General features: G+C 36.5%; 1 protein-coding gene across 4 annotated transcripts in view; it reads right to left on the reverse strand.

Annotated features, from left to right (window-relative positions):
- Positions 1–17,742, reverse strand: part of AP4S1 (adaptor related protein complex 4 subunit sigma 1) — a 36,147-nt gene that overhangs the window by 2,711 nt on the left and 15,694 nt on the right. The window contains exons 3-8 of one of the 4 annotated variants that reach the window (XM_081936883.1): positions 16,004–16,056; positions 13,474–13,647; positions 12,574–12,660; positions 10,825–10,893; positions 8,872–8,932; positions 545–3,708 (exon numbers count right to left, since the gene is read on the reverse strand). In XM_081936883.1, coding sequence (XP_081793009.1) covers positions 3,683–3,708; positions 8,872–8,932; positions 10,825–10,893; positions 12,574–12,660; positions 13,474–13,611 — 381 coding nt within the window. In that variant the 5' untranslated portion in view covers positions 13,612–13,647; positions 16,004–16,056 and the 3' untranslated portion in view covers positions 545–3,682. Of the gene's footprint in view, positions 1–544; positions 3,709–8,871; positions 8,933–9,008; positions 9,021–10,824; positions 10,894–12,573; positions 12,661–13,473; positions 13,648–16,003; positions 16,057–17,742 lie in introns of those variants that run through there. The other 3 variants (XM_081936880.1, XM_081936881.1, XM_081936882.1) reach the window with 3 other exon arrangements.

Raw genomic sequence — 17,742 nt, forward strand, 5'->3', positions numbered from 1 at the left:
ACAGGGACAAGAGGAAATCAAGAAACAACTAAAGGAGATGAAAGAAGAAATTAAAGAGAATCAGGCCCAAATTAATACGAACTCACAGAGACTGGACCTTTTGGAGGGTGAGGCGGCTGAGATGAGGGAGGGGGTGGAGGGGGTGCAGAAGGGAAACAAAGAACTTGATACCCAACAGATGAAAATAGAGTTTGAGAGAATGTCCTTTTACCTTAGATTCCAAAATGTGATGGAAGCAGATGATGAAAACATAAGGGACATCATGACAAGTATTTTGGCTGAATACATTCATAAAGAAAAACAACAGATGGGGTGGGAGATAGATCTGGTGTATAGAGTGAACTCAGCCTATGCTAGAACACACAACGTACCCAGGGAAGTACACATTAAATTTCTTAGAAAAAGCACAAGAGATGAAATTCTGAGTGCACAAAGGGGGCAAGCCTTGACATACCAAGATAGGGAAATAACCATTCTGAAGCAGATCCCCAAGAAAGTGAGGGGGAAAAGAAAAAAACTATTCGCAACTAGCGAATAAATTATACCAGAAGGGGGTGTGGTTCAGATGGCTGATGCCTGAAGGTATGTTAATATTCTAGGAGGAGACAAGAATTAGAATCAATACACCCATAGAGGCACAGGCCTTTATGGAAAAAAACAAAACACACCTAGAAAAAACAGAAGATCCTATAACAGACATACAGGACACGGGAGGGGCCGGAGCTCTGTCGGCGGGGGGAGATGGGGCAATACCAAGAAAGCTCAGATCACAAAAATGAATAAGAAAATCTTTTTGACACAAACTGACCGAAAGTACCAATGGAATTAATATGCTGACTATATACTACTATGTATTAATGATTTTTACTTAGATGTATACTATGAGTATGGAGGGAGGGGGCGCCTACCACACTTTGCAACTGTCAAAATTTGTATACCTTTTCCACTACCTTTTCCCTTGTAAATTTTAAAAAAAACCAATAAAACTTGTTTCTAAAAAAAATGTGTTTAAAAGATGATTATTTTACCCCATTTTGCTTAACAATGAAATTAAAATTAGCATTTTTTCCAGTAAAAAGAGATTGGCACCAATTTCATCAGGGATATGTATTGAATGGGTAGTAACTGGCTTGAATAATAATACATACTACTTTATATAAAGTGTTTATTGAGAACTGAAATAGATTATTATTCTTCCCTATTATAATGGGACTCAGCATGATAACACAAATCACTACCATGAGTGTAGGGTTGATCTAAAAATGTGCAGGGCTCTGTATCTAAATGACATGATCTGAAAGGAACCCTATTAAGAACTTTTCGAGTGTGCTTTCTCTATGATTTTGTGTACCTTGATCTCCTTTGTATCTCAAGCCTTTGTCTGACAATGTCACAGTTGGCGCATTTACCAGAATGGTTATTTCAATCATGAAAGGATAGTTCTTCCTTTAGCAGACATCATTGAAATGTTGGCACTTGAACAAAACATTTAGATGCCTACTATGGAGTAGCAAGCTTGGTTTTGGGTATTGATTACTTTGTGCATCTGTTTCTCCTACCTATGAGTCATTTTTTTTAACTCTAACCCACTTCTTCCCTTCAAATGTTCTAACAAGCTTTTGTGCAATGTGCAGTGACATGTTTGTTGCAAGTAAATAGTGTACAGTTGTTTAGAAATCAGTTCTAGTATGTTCACTAGGTTTCACTTCAGCTGTCTGGGTGCAAAATTGCACTGTAGTGAACAGTTCACAATCCCAGAATCATGATATTTAGGTTACATTTAACCAAAAAAATGTTTTCCCCCCACAAGCATTTAATTCTTCTCAGATATGAATTTGCTGTAGCAGAAGGGTAATTTAAACTATAGAATTTTGGGTTATGTTTAACTAACCTCCAAATCCTTCCTGCCATATAAAAAATTAGGAATTTGAATTGTTCCCCTTATATTTTTTTGAATAAATATTACTTTTCTAAATTAGTTTCTCCAGATTATGCCAAATAATTTTCTTCCAATATTTTCAGGCCCAAAGCTGTGAGCTTGTCAAATATTAATGTAACAAAGAACTCTTAATTCCATTATAGGGAGAAAAATCCCTCTCTTTATCTTATTTTACATTCCATTATACTGGAAAGTTTTTTATAAAGGTAAAAATAATTGCTACTTCCTTTTCATAAAATGTTTTCCAACTTTTTGGTTAACCTGTTTTATGCCTTCAAATCAGTCTTGACTCCTGGACAAGTCCCTGCAAATTTCTTGGCAAGTTTTTTTTTTAGAAGTGGTTAGCCCATAACTTCTTCCTAAGGCTAAAAGAAAGTGACTGACCCAAGATCACCTAACTAGTTTCATGCCTAAGGCAGGAATTGAACTTTCCATCTCCTGGTTTCTAGACTGTGTTTTAATCATTACATCAAATTACCCTGGAATCCCCAGGTAGTTTTCAAACCAAGTACAAACCTGGCACAATCTTGTTGTGTTTTCAGGGCATGACAGTACTTCCATCTGCAGAGATAAAGCCTAATTCCTAATACCCCTCCCCCCCCTGTTAGAAAACAGGCTGGCACAATGTAGCTTTCTGAAGGTTGCAAAATTTCCTTACCTAAAAAATTAACCACTCAAAAAACTAAAAATGTTTTTATTTAATTGTTGAAATTCAGTTACTATGCATTCTCTTATATTTTCTTTTCCCCAAAGAATAGAGCAGTAATCTGTTGTTGAGCGTGCTGCACAGACATTTTTCTATTGTGCTATTGGAGTTTTGGGGGTTTTTTTAGTTATAAAGTATGTATGTGTTGCTACTACTGGTATTTACAGACTACAGGAATGTCAGTGTCTAGGATGGAACACTATCTAATCAGGTTTTGGAAGGAATAGGGTGCAACAGAAGAGATAGCAAGTGGCAGTGAGAAGGAGGGCAAAGAAAGAATAATGGGCAAAGGAGAAGACAGGATGATCTGAACAAACAAGAAAAGTATCTTCTGGGATGGACAGTAAAGAAGTCTTCTTGGTTGTTTGATCTGTCATATGGGAAGCTGAGTTTGCCAGGGCCATGAATCATCTGTTTCTTGGCTCCTATTAAAGGATAAATGGCCAGAAAAATGGAGAAAACTAGAAGTTCTCAGAAGAATAGCAACTGTGTGGAGATACCAAGAAATAAGTTTCAGAGGAACTACAGTAAAACAGAATTCCATTGGGCTCAATTTGAAGCTGATGGCAAATGAAAGATTCTGACAGTTAGTTTGGAAAATTGGCTACAAACATTTAGAAAATGTGGGAAATATGAAAGAACTGATATTTGAATACACAGGGCTCACAGATGAGGATTGATGGGCTGAGGAATTTTGCACTTTCAAGTTGGTTTGCAGATGTGTGGACTGGATGAGAAAGTGGGATTTTGATTGCTACACGTCCACCTTTACTTAATGATAGGTCAGCTACTCCATTTGGAACTAGGTCAGTAGAGGCATTGAAACCTTCCTGTACGGGAAACAAATTCCCACCCAAGAAAGGAATGATAGAAGGCACCAAACTGGTTATGACATGACAAATGTGCAATTTTGTTTCAGTCCAGCTTTAGGCACCGTTGTCTCCTCCCAGCAACATAATGGTTTGCTAGACTGATCCCCTTGGCTGCCAGATTGTTCACAAGGAAGTTGCTACTTGTGCTGAATCGTTCCAGATGTCCTAGACAATAGGGTTCCTTTGAACTTCTAGAGATAGAAGAAACAGGAGAAAAAAAATCTGGGTCAGGATCTCTGACCTTGATTCATGTCCTGCTTGGCTCACTGTGGCTGATGGGAGACATTTGCTTAGACTTGGGAGAAGATTAATAACTCTTTGAAGGAGAGGGTAATACCCCCTGCCTTGAAGGAAATGGTGGTGTATACCTTGCTGAAGAACCCATTTCTTGATCTAACTGTATTAGACAACTTCCTTTTGGGGTAAAACTGTTGCAGAAAGTGTTGGCACTATAGTTATACATTGACTTTCCCAGGCTTATGGTTCTGGAAAAGTTCAGTCTATCTTCTGGGAAGGGGTCTGAGGTAGATCAGGAGTTTGTAGCCACTATGACAATTATGGGTCTATCCCAGGTCATCCAGAACCCATCACGGGACAGTGGTCATACTTGATCAAGTTTTCTTTGAGACCAATGACAATGTGATCTGGGGAAGCTCTCTGTTATTCCTCTATCATGGTTAGATCATGCCCTGGTAACAAAGAGATACCACTAAAGGAACACTCAGATAAAAGAGGGAGGAGCCTACAATTGAGTAACAGGCAGAAAAACAAATTTAGAAATGATCTTCCATAATTAATCATAAGTAAAAAGAGATAAGAAATTTGTACTTTCAGATTTGCAAGATTCTATTAATCTATTAATATAGCCTTATAATAAAGTAGAATTAGCTCATCTTATTGTGATTCCTGCCTAGTCTACTTGGGACACTGACAGATGGCAAACAATCTTGCTCTGATATCTAGGAAAGGTTTAAACTTGTGCCTAAAGAAGTGGACAAGGTCCTTATAACTGTAAGCTTGGTCATCTGCTCATTAGATCCATGCCCCTCCAGGTTGGCAAAGTTTGCCAGGAGGCAGATGTATGTGTGTGGGTATTATGAAGGTGAATTCAATTTTGAGATAACTCCTAGATTTAGCAGTTAAACTGTCAATGAAAAAAGGCATAGTTTCTATGCAAACTCCATTTATGTTATCCCGGTTCTTTTAATTTTAGTGGTGAAATTTAGGGGCATGGTTTATCATTTGGTTGATATTGGAAAAATAGGAATCACACACTAAGAAACCTTCCAAAACATGTTGCAAATCACCTGGACATTTATGACAACATTCAGATTTAACTTCCTTCTATCCCTAGTTTAAGTGAATATTTTAGAGTGTGAGAACTAGTCATCATGCAAATAATTATTTTATTATTACCACTTAAGAAAGTGTCGACAGGAAGTTCTTCAGCTGGACAGACATGGGGTGTCTGGGCTCTCAAGAGCCTCACATTAACCCTGTCTGACAAACAAACTCTGAGGTCCGTTTGGACCAGAAACCCCCCCCCCTGGAGAGGGGGCGAAGAGGACAGCATCTCATCAGACCAAGGGGGATGCAACAGATCCCTCGCAGGTTGGAGATTTATCTTTTGAATCGGAGTCACAGCGACAGCCTATAAATATGGCTGACAAGATGATGAACTTCTTGTCAAAGCAAAAGGAACAGGAGGATTTGGAAGAGATGAAAGGCCGATAAGATAATTTATCTAACCCACAACCATAAATCAAACCTGGAAAAGGCAAAGAAATCTTGAGAACATAAATAATATTGATGGTCAGATCGTGACTTTTCAAAAAAGAAGGAAGGAAGGAAGGAAGGAAGGAAGGAAGGAAGGAAGGAAGGAAGGAAGGAAGGAAGGAGGAAGGAAGGGAAAATGGAGGGTTAAAACACCAGCCCCCTCAAAAGTTATTTACTTGAAACAATTTTGGACAGAAAGGAGAAAGCAGAGACATGACAAACCCACTTAAATATTAACTTTAAACTTGGTTTTGGATTTGAAAAGAAACCAAACACTGAAAGATTTATTTTGTTTGAACTTCTTCCAATTGATAAATCTTAACCCCCCCCCCCCAAAAAAAAAAGAAGCACTTCTTCTTACTGATAACTGATAACCTAACTTTGACTGTGCGGGAAGTTTTAATTAACCAACTGCCATAAATCAGAACTTTGAAAAGTAGGAGGCAAAGAAGAATCCCTGAATCTGGTGGATTCCAAGCCTGTTTCAAGTGATATATTGCGAGCAGCTACAAGAGACCGGACCCAGTAAGGGAAAGAATAACAACAGAATAATAACAGAATTCAAATTGGAAATACGAAGGGTTTTTTTTTTTTTGCTTTCTTCTTCTTCTTCCTTTTTTTCCCCACTCAGCAAAAGAGTAAGATGGCCCCAACTTCTCTTCTGGTTTGAATTTAAGGTGGTCCAGAATCTTAAATAACTAACTGCAATTTTGGATCTGAACATTAAGGTAGAACAAAAGACTAAAACGGCCACCATCGTTTTTCCTCACAGCAATTGAAGCAGATAGACTTAAGGTGGAACAGAACTCTGAAATAAGAACAGCATAACTGTATAATTAACTGTAACTTTGGAACTGGACATCATGGAAAACTGGGAATTTGAAGAACTATGTGAAATTTTAAAAAATATACATAAATCAGTAAAATCAGTAAAATGAAGCCTAATTAGAATTTTGAATCCAGAGAAGCAGATAGCTATAAAAGAACTCAAAGAAGAAGGGGGGCGAAACATTGAAGGGGTAGAAGCAGAGGGAAATAAAAAGCAGACAAAAAACTCCTTTGGTCCAGGCAATGGTGTAGGGAAAATTGTGAAAAGGGGAGGTGTCCCAACAAAAGGAAAAAGAAAGCTGACAAAAGTGGTCTTGGAGGCTGTTAGTAGCATAAGGAAAATTGAAGCAGGAGGTTATGCCCCAACAAAGAGGAATATAAATTATTCCTTTGGTCACCTGGGGAAATTTGAAGGGAGTGGATCTGTCAAAATAAAGAAAAGGGAGAACACAGGAACAGAGAAGTGGGATAAAAGACTTACCAGGAAAAAACCAGATAATTAGAAACTACTATATGGGAAAATATAAAGTTAAGATAAGGGTTTTATTCCTAAATATGATAATAAAATGGAGTTGCTAACTGGTTGAAAAAGATAATGGAAAGATAACTAAATAAAAGTTAAAACATATGGAATATGGATAAATATGAAAGTGATATGGGGAGTTTGTAAAGCAGAGGTTTGTGATTTACCTATTTGACATGATAATTAAATTGAGTTGCGAATTGAGTGAATATGACAATAGAAGGAAAACTAAGCATGGGTCAAAATCTATGAAACATGGACATATATAGAACCTTTAAGATAATGAACAAAGTGAGATGTTTACCACCTGTTATTTTATATAATAAATTAAGGGAAGTGTAATGAACACTGAACAGCGAAGATTGTCATCTAGAGATAATTAAGGGTAATCTAATCCAAGGTATAGAAAAATGGAAAGGGAACATGAAATTTACCTACAATGGGAAACTATTGTGATAAAAAAACAGAATAATAAATTGGGGGCATGTAAGGATGTATAACTATATAAAGATAATGATGAGAATAGTTGGGAATTGTAGCCAAGTCTAGGTTTGGGGGGGGGGAGGGATTAAAAGCACAATGACTATATATGCATACTTTTCTGTTATACCACTTTTTTTCTACTAAAAAGGAGGAGAAAAATTAAATATGTATATTGAGAAAGAATTATAAATACCATGAACATAAAATGGAGCTTGCGCAGAAGCTGAAATACACCAAGTAAATGAGATGAAGAGTGAGAAGAAGAGGAGAAAGGTAAGGGAAGAAGAGAGGGATAGGAGAGAAGGCAAGGGGGGGAGAGGAGGAGAGAAATGAGGAGTGGTAAGGGAGGGAGGAGAAGGAAAGAGGAAGGGGAAGTTGAGAAGAGAAGGATGACAGAGGGAAGAAAAAAGGGAGGGAGTGGGAGGAGAGAGGGAGAAGAAAGTGATGGACAAAGTACAAATATGGTGTATGGAGAGCAGAAAAGCCAATAATTGTTTTTGGGAGTTGATGCTAAGGTGAATTGATGTAAACATTTAATAATACAATATGATGTTGGTTATGTAATAGTATACATGTGATTATATGTTATGAAAATGGAAAAATAAAAAAAACTAATTAAAAAAAAGAAAGTGTCCACTCTGCTTTTTTTTTTTTTTGGCCCTTCCCTTCAAATTTAAAATAATGAAAAGATAGTAGAAATAACATCAACATATGCAGTTTCTCAAAATGCAGCACATAAAGGATTTTAAACAACTGGGTCAGTTTAAACATCAGCAGAGCATGACATTATTAAAGGCATGGTAGAAAAGAAACCTTTCCTGCTCTTCAAATTCAAGGGATGGAGGCAAATAAATCCCTTTTAGGGGCAAGTCCAACTGGAATAACTTTCTAAAGGTGGGAACTAGCTCCATGTCTGGAAAAACACTCCTTCAAAGGAATAAGAACAGGTTCACACACAGTCAGACTACAAATGTGTGTATGCTATCTTCTTCCCGATTTATTTGCTCACAATTTGAGATCTGGTTGTTCGGTTTTTCATACTATCTACCATGCTTGTTTTTCTGCAGACATTTTATTACTAAGCTAAGCATCATCATTGTAATACCTTTGATTTTTCATACTTCCAGGCACTAATTATATTACTCAGCCTAACCACCAAATGTCTGCAACCAAGCTCAGAGAACATCAGAAATCCAACAGCTGAACAGAGTGACATATATTCTCTAGAAGGAAGTCTATTCGCTTGAGATCTAGATATTAGGCATTACTCTGAGTCTTCCAGTCCTCCATGATGAGAATCTAGTGTCGCAAACAGAGAGAGCCTTTTAAGTGATGATCTGCCTGTGAGTAGGCTTCCAAGGAACATATTCACGTGTTCCCTTGCTATCATTTTGGTACCATGCAACCTCCTTATTTTCCTAGTTTTATTTTAACATTGGCAACTTTTAAAGCTTAAGAGTTTTCTAAATCGATAATAGCCTTCATTAACTAAGGTTTATACAGTAATGTGCTGTTTTTTTATTATTGTCTGGAATGTTTTTTTATGATGTGTACAATACATTTTTATATATACAAGTTTAGAGATTTTAAGTTAATTCTTAAAACGGTTAATGCTCAGTTGGTTAAAAACGTGGTTAAAAAGAAGGGATAAAGCTTCTATATCCCAATATCTATAATCATGCCAGCTTATCTTTGTGGAAAATCTTTGTGACCTTTAACAACTCACCAAAATTTTAACACTCACCTATTTTATATTCTGGTTCAATATGATATAGCTTTAAATCAGCTATTTGCCAAGTAGTGTGCTTTAGGCAAGGAAGAGCAAAAACAAAAAAAAAAGAAAAAAAAGAATAAATAGATCAGTGGAATCAAAAAGGATACATCTAATTCACTCTGAAAAAAATAAAAAATAAAAATTAGCAAGAGAATACAGCTATTATTGTTTTGCTATTTTCTTCTAAAACCGATTTGTATATTAGTTTGCAAGCAAATTCTAAATTCCTTCGATTTGCAAAAAGGTTTTCAATCTAGCAGAAACTTTTTTTCAAGAAAAATAAATGTGACATTTTTTATCATTTTCTTCTGCTGCCACTTCTTATGACCCCAAAAGCTCACCTCTTGTCATTTCTTCCAATGGAATGGAATAGTCTTTTTTAATTATTCAAGTAAAAGTTGAATCCCAGAATGTTGACTATGTTTAAACCTGAGGGCATAATTGATCCCTGTGCTACTCCTCAATTTAACAACTGCAAGTGATTTTTGAGGATAAGTGGATAAAGAGGAAGATGATGATGCATGAAGAAAATCAAATTCTAAAAGAAAAAGTGAATGGGACTTAAGGAAAATGAGTTTTACGCCCAAATTCTGCTTTGAACATATTCATTTTCCATTTGCCTAACTGATATGTGGACATTCTACAACTCCAAATGGTTATTTTCTATACCAAATAACTTTGTACCTCTATCGCAACATTAGAAAGAACTCAAAAGCTAATGTCTTTTTAATGTCTATATTTTCTATATTTGTTAATGTGTTCTGCAGAGGTGAGCTGCTAAAAACAATAACATTCTATTTTGCCTATGTCACTCTGCATGTCAAAGATTATTATATGCAAAATGCATTACATAAATTCAGCAGTCATATAAGGAGTACCTTACACTTACAGTAATTTGAAAATCTGCAAATCTCATTCCAAAAATCTTTCCCTACTATTATATACTTTGTGATTATAGATATTTTAGCAGAGAATAGACAATTCACAATGTGTTCTCTTATTAAAAATAGTACAATTGCATTAGCAATAGCAATCTACAGAAATTGGTCTTACCTCTCACTTTGTTAAACTAAGAAAGGATGAAAAGTAGAATAGGCTATATTTTACATAGTCTATTTCAGTGTTTCTCAACCTTGGCAGCTTCAAGATAGGTGGACTTGAGCTCCCAGAATTCCCCAGCCAGTATATCACTTCTGAATTAAAATTGTATTTAAAAGATCTGTCGACAACTTAAAGAGATTTGGATATACTGTATGGAGATGGAACCCAAATCATCACTCTCATGTCATCACAAACCTGATAGTTTAATTAATCCACCAATAAATTCATAGAAATGTTAATATGGACAAGCTATTACTTTCTCTAATAATCTCCTGACTATTACTTTTGATTACTTAAAGCATTTTGGTATAAGATATTTCTCATGCACAAACTGCATTTACGGCGTGTCCTATTTTTCAACTTTCAACTTCCAAACATTAGGGGTGCTCAAAAGTTGTGATATGCCTTAGGGATTGTAAAGGTCTTTTGGCAACTTTAACATAATGTAGATGTGCTTGGTAAGTAACTCCATAAATATCACAACTTTTTAACATTTTGTTTGTTTCATTTGTGCATTATGCATAAATAGCATTCTCCAAAAGTGAGTCATGGAAAAAATCTTGCTTGGAAGGCACTTGAAGCACATACAATATACTGTACAGCTGATAGAGCATACTCATGTTTTGCAGGTCATGATCTAATCATGAAGGCTGGGCAGCCAACTGGTACTGTGAGAAGAAAAAAGTGCCCTACGCATAACCTAAAATTTCCATGTTCATGACTGTTCCCATGCATTTCATTAGAATTATGCCCTATACAAAGAAATGCTACATGGCCTTCAGGCTGACTGTTCACAATTACACTTGCTAAATTCATACTTACCACTCTGCTGAAATACTTGTCCAAAACCTCAACAAAATTATGAATCAGTTCAAATACAGCCATCTCATTCTGAAATTAAGTTCAAAACACACTTTAAAAAGGAGCAATAGACAGGTGTGCTAATATGTTTTCTTTTTTTAACAATAGCTTACTGTATACAGTAACTCTAAAATATTAAAAACTATCAAGAGAAGCAAAAGTAGAAATTAAACCACCAAAGTCTCCTTAGTTCTAGACTGGGGAAGGAGATAGGTAAGGGTATGTGGATCTTAATCTTTTCCTGTGACATTCTGCTTTGTTTGGATACTGTGGACCTATATTGCTTTTTTGATAAGCCTTCTGAGAAGAATCTCTGTACTTGATGTAATATAGTCATTATAAATAGAAGTTCTGTCCATCTTTGCTACTGGGTGTTCATTAACTGCCCCTCCTGAAGAAGATTCCCTAAAGGTCAAAAGAAAACAATGCCCCAATTCTCCCTTAAATTCTGCATCTGCTGCACTGGCAAAATAAAGTAAACAACACATTCCAGATGCACGTACAGCAAAATCAATATCCATGAAGGAAGCGGTAGACTATTTTCATCAGGGTCTGAAGATACAGAGTAATTGATCTGCTGACAGAAATGAGAGCCAATCAAACTAATACATGTTGATATAAGGCTGCTACAACTCTCAGAAGTTAGCTTGTGTGTCACATGAATTCATAGTATTCAGTTTAGATATCGAGTTAAATCTAAATTCATGCCAGACTTTTGATCTTTAATGTTCCACGGACTATTTAATTTGTTCCAGGGGACTAACACTGCTATCTGCTGGAATGTTTCTTATAGCTGGTACCTTGTAATAGACCCTGACTCTTCTTTGTAGGCTTCAGATTAAATAATAGTGTTAAAAATTTGGGTTTATTAAGTCCAGTTTTGATTCTAGGATATGAAAGAGGATAGAAACCAAGAGAAATGGAACAGAGAATCTTGTGTTATATCTAAAATCCATATTTAAAAAAACCCTTAAAAATATAACTTTCACTGTGATGAAAGCTTTCTATAGTTCTGAAGCAAAGAGCAATTTTAATCTTTCCTTATGATTGGCTACCCTGTTTTTTTGTAGTTCCCCTCCTCTCACTGCATCAATGTATTTTTATTAGCAAAACACAAACAACTGGCCGTGCAGTTTGGGGGCAAGCTCTAAACTATGAGAAATAAGTAGATTAAATCACCATAGGGCTTGCCATCTTTGAAACCTATACATCTCACCAAATATATATTAAAAAAGGCCAAAAGATTTCAATTTCATTCCTCTGGGATGTCATAGCATTCAACAATGGGTTGCACATTTCGTTACCACCGGTTCGCCATGCAGGCAGGTGAGCGTCTTCACCACATGCACTTTGCTCACACACATGCCTTCCGCGCATGCACCTGGCCTCAAACACGTGACTAAATAGGACAGCATAGAGCGTGGGCAGGTGGGCAGGTGGGCAGGCCCATCCGTGATTTCCGCTACCAGTTTGAGCGAACCGGTCCGAACCAGCTAAATACCACCTCTGATAGCATTGCTACCATATCCTTCTGTTCCTTGGGGGGGGCAACTCCCAAAGTTTCCTGCCCAGCATTTATGTAGTGATCAGCAGCAGAAGCATTGGATGATATATGAACATCAGGACAAAGAAGTATCAACAAGTATCTTTTGATGTAAAAAGGGTCTTCAGGGCATATCTATATCTATAAATAAGAAAGTCAAAACATACCTCCGTTTCATTGATTCCAACTACTATGAAAAGAGCAGCATACTGTCTATAGACTAACTTAAAATCCTTGTACTCAAGAAAGGAGCACTAAAGGGAAACAAAGTAAAATATGTAAATTAACATAAAATATTTAGATTTGTAAATGCGTATTAGCAATAACAATTGGCCCAATATCTTATTTCATCACAAGAATATATAATTTATGCTTGCTGAATTTGCACAACATGCTAATATAAAATCAAATGAACTACAGAATTATTCAGTGTGATGAGTAAATTTAGTGACTCAGAGAGTCAAATTATATATCGGAGGCCATAATTTGTATTCAAACTCAGATACAGAAAACGATGAAAAAAGGATGCAATGAAGTTCAATAGGACGCTTGGATTGTTCCCTTCCTGCATTATGTCAGTAAAAAAGAAACATCCTCATTTTTTACAAAAATATGAACAAAATTTTGATCGCTTCTCTGTCACATTTAATAAAACAATTAAAACTAAAAAGACAAATGGATTTCTGAATCATTTAATAACAATTATTTTTATCTGTGTCCAAATAGATCGTTCATTCATACTTTGTGCATACCTCTAAAACATAAATCAGGACTAATCTGATCATGGCTTGTGCTCTGGTCTAAATATTTTTACAAGCTTCAGCTTGTTATTGAATGGTTTCTGATTGTTCTAACTAATTGTGGTGTTTTACACATTTTGTATGTATAAATAAAGCCAATCAGCCAGAGGTGTGGCTGAATTACATGAAGTTTGGCCTTCAAACATCTGCTAAAGACAATGACAAATATATAAAAATTGTACTGCCATAAAAATTACATTAACATTTATAGCATTTTGGGAACTCGGGTCCAATTCATTAGATGCATGAAATGTCACAGTTACGTACTTGCTCCTTTGAACGAGAAAGGCACTGCTTGATTACTTCAGCTTCCAGAACTGTCCGCTTATGAAGGTCCATGTATTCATAATAACGAGAAAGCCTTGTTTGGCCTTGTTTATTCACCATCAGGAAAAATTTGATCATGGCGTTTCAGTCTAAATATCTTCACAAGGTAAAATGCTTGAAAGAGAAATCAGAAACTCAGCACTGTCAGAAATGACCTGAATGAACATATTAAGAACAATGAATTGGGAACAAAGTGTTACAGTCCACACAGTAAGGGCCAAGTAATTAGGCTGTGGAAGGGACTCCAAGTTAGTAGATGATATGTGAAGAAGGCCTAGAAAAGCTGGAGGTTTGGATGAGCCAGGTTTCAAATAACATCTCTTAAATGCATGGCTAGCAAATTAATTATAAGAAATATTTTCCGACATGGAACCTTTTTCCTTCAGTAGATGGCCAGCAAAGAGATATGGCTAGCAAGCTCAGAGAAGAAATTGCATCATCAATATTACTATGAAAGATTAGTATGCTACAGAAAATTGAAGGACTAGAAATAAGAATTATGAGAAATAATGTTATTAAAGATTCATCAGAGAAAGTAAAACCTAATACAAACTACAAAAAAATAATATTAAAAAGAAAAAAATAGAAAATGTGCAAAAGAAAAAAGAAAAGAAAAAGGTACAGTATGTAAGAAGCAAACTTCCTCTTCATCATCAGTATAAACAATTTTAGTAAACTATCTCTTAAATACTACAAATGCTCTCTTCTTCCCAATACTCATGTCTTAACTATAAACAAAATACAAATTGTGTATCATTCATTCCTTAACAGCAAATGTTCATTAAAGATTATCAGAGACCACTACATATCTATTTTAACCTTGATCAACTCTATATACCTTCCCTGAACTTTTAACAATCTTAATTTTTAATCCTTCAAATAATGTCCTATAATTTAATTTTTTTATTTTTTTATTTGTCCCTTCTCAGAGAATCTGAGATTTAAAACTTTGCAGATCTCTTCTGTACTTCAGTGAAAATGGTTATCCAAACCACTCTTCTAGTTTGATATTTGTATGTCATCTTTAAGTATTATGACACCAGCCAGTTTCATTTGTATGCCCAGCATGTCATCTTTTTTCATATTATTCTTATAACTTATCATATTTAAATACACATTCAAATCAATTTGTCTCATTATATATAGCTTGTTCATGTTCTATGACATCATTAATACACCAACTATCTATGGTGTCAGATATTCTTAAAATTAATTTCTGAGTGCATTATTCAAAAATACCCTTCAACGCAGCCACTGTTAAAGTATTGTACTCTCTAACCCTAACCCTAACTCTAACCCTTTGTTAACAAGTCAAATTGAAGTATTCTTCTCCTTTAATTGTAGTGTTTAATTTCTTCTAGTTCCCTCTAGCACCCAACTTTCAAAGTAACATTCTATCATGTTTTTTTCCTCCAAGAACCCAACAATGACAGTTTTCACAAAAAGGATTTTAAAATTAATTTCAATGTTTGTATTCGAAATCCATCTGGGCTCTTCGTCTATTTTTAAACTTCGAGAATCAATGCTCTAAACTCTCTTTTGCTATTTATTCCAAAAAATAATATTTTTGAATCCTTAAAGTCATATTTAAAACTTTTTTCACTAAGGAGATGGAAACACATCCAGTGAATATAATAAAAACATGCCGTTATGAAGGTTCTTAATTCTTCAAATGCAGGTCAGAACAATTCCAAAGGTGATTAAGAAATGGAGCCAAGTCGAGTTTTTTTGACTCTGAATGTTTAGATGGAATCCCTCAATTCCCAGTCACTCAACTCATAAACTGACTACAAAAACTAGGCTCCTACAATCTACTTACAAGGAATGGCTGACCGGAATTCATGCAGACAATCTCACAACCTCTCCTAACTCCAGAGAGATTCCACCAGCCAGAATCCTGCATATAGCCACTGATCATGACTGCTGTCACACTTTGGCAGTCATGTTTAGCTCACCATGCCCCTCCCCCCGGAAGAACTGTCCTTTATTGTTACCACAGTTTGATTGGTCAATGGGAGGATTTGGAAAATAACAATCAATATAATTGATGCACAGATAGTTGCAAGTGTACAAAGAACTGACCATGTTATTTGTTAATAAAAGATGCTTGTACTTAATATACTCTAGATTTCTTAAAAGTAAATGGCAAGGGCAGTTAATTTTTGACAATTCTATGGCACCTTCCCATATTTTTTAATTTGTCCTCTAAATTCATCAATGATCAAATCCAAATTAAGTGCTAAGGGTATACCAGTCGAATGCCAGAGATGATGAAAAGGGGGCAGTACTGAGCTAACTGCTCAGATAAGGTGTTTGAGACTCTGGAATATAAAGACATACTAGCTTTCAACACATTACTGACATGGAAAAAATTTAGGCCAGCTCTTGAAATGACCTGAAAATATCTAAGTGCTTTCGATGCCACTTTTATCCAATTTCTACCTTGGGGTAATGGAATAAACATGCTTACCCAGGTCTAATTTATTGGGAGCTTTATCTGTTGGAGTCATCACCCAGCTCAGACTGAAAGTAAGAAAAGGATGTCACAACATCAGGTTTCTGACACTAAACTGGAATTACGGCAGTGACGTGCAATCAGGGGAGGCAGGGGAGGCAGAGCCTCACCGCTCTCATCATGAAAAGAAAAAAAAATCTCCCCTTTTCTCTTTCATCTCTTTCTTGCGCATGCAAGCAAAATACCCCAGGATCGCGGTGGCGGGGACAGCAACTCCTTCTGCTGCGCTGCGGAGAGGAGCCACAGGAAGGAGGGGAATGGGACCATGTGTGCGGAGGCTCCTCAGCGCCAGCCTCAGATCAGCGCAGCCGCGATCCCCTTCATGTTGGCTCAAGAAGGAGGGGGATGGGACCACCTGTGCAGGGGAGGGGGACCGCGGCTCGTGCTGATCTGAGGCTGGCGCTGAGGAGCCTCCTGCACATGTGGTCCCATTCCCCTCCTTCCTGTGGCTCCTCTCCGCAGCGCAGCAGAAGGAGTTGCTGTCCCCGCCACCGCGATCCTGGGGTATTTTGTTTGCACGCTTGCAAAGATCAAAGTCGTCACAGTCCTCCCTTCATGATGATAATTTGATGACGTCACCAGCCTCACCATCCCTAAACCTCACTGCACGTCACTGAATTACGGTAATCATCAGGAGTATGCAGAATTTGAATCAGGACCCTTACCAGATAAAGAAAAATATATTGCACAAATCAATTAACTCACATATTACTGAAAAAGAAACACTGTATACTGTATAAAACTAAGATTAAAAACAGAGTCACAATACAAAGTACTAGCATGTTATTTGAAAAGCCTGGCTTGGGTAAAGGAAAAATACAAGTTAGTTCTCTCTAATGTTTCTACAAATGGGGCATCTCAACTGAGAATGTACTTTTTCTTGTGTCTATCCATTTTGATTCCTTTTGGCAGGTTTATCTGAAGGACTCCAAGGGTTGGCTTTTTGCTGTTCAGGGAGATACACTTTACCCAGCTTGATTTTAAAACTCCAATTTTGTCCTGGAAGATCAGTTAAGCAAGGGTTAAAGATGTTAGCCAGGGAATGTTGTATTGTTTACACTACTGACCACAACCTAAGTAATTTTATCATGAGCAATCTCTGGTATGTAAGGAATGAACGCTCCAGAACTCAGACTCCCCGACTGGTAGAGTCCTATTCTAATCAACATTTAGAGACAGTGGAATGAGCCAATGCAGAGCTATGAAAAAATACCGCATTAATCAGCAGCAATAAACAGCCATTATGGATAATTAATAAGGATCATCAAGCCAACTCATGGTGACTTTCTGGACAAATCTTTATCATTTTATTTTAGTTATAACTGATCACTCTTCAAGTTCCAGTAATTATTTTCATCCTATCCAGCCACCTTATACATTGCCTTCTCTCTTCGAAGCTTACACCTTAAACCAGTATTTCTCAATCTTGGTAGCTTTAAGTGGTTTGAACTTCAACTCCCAGTATTCCCCAGCCAGCTGGCTGGGAAATTCTGGGAGTTGAAATCCACATCTCTTAAAGCTGTCAAAATTGAGGAAACTGCCTTAAACACTACACACACACACACACACACACACACACACACACACACACATATACACACTATTCTTCTACACTCAGAATTCTTGGATTGCATTTGTATATGCTACTCCATAAATCGTGATTTACAAACCATAATATGGTAAATCATACTATG

This window comes from Natrix helvetica, assembly GCF_964273705.1.
Source record: "Natrix helvetica genome assembly, chromosome: 1".
NCBI lineage: Eukaryota > Metazoa > Chordata > Lepidosauria > Squamata > Natricidae > Natrix > Natrix helvetica.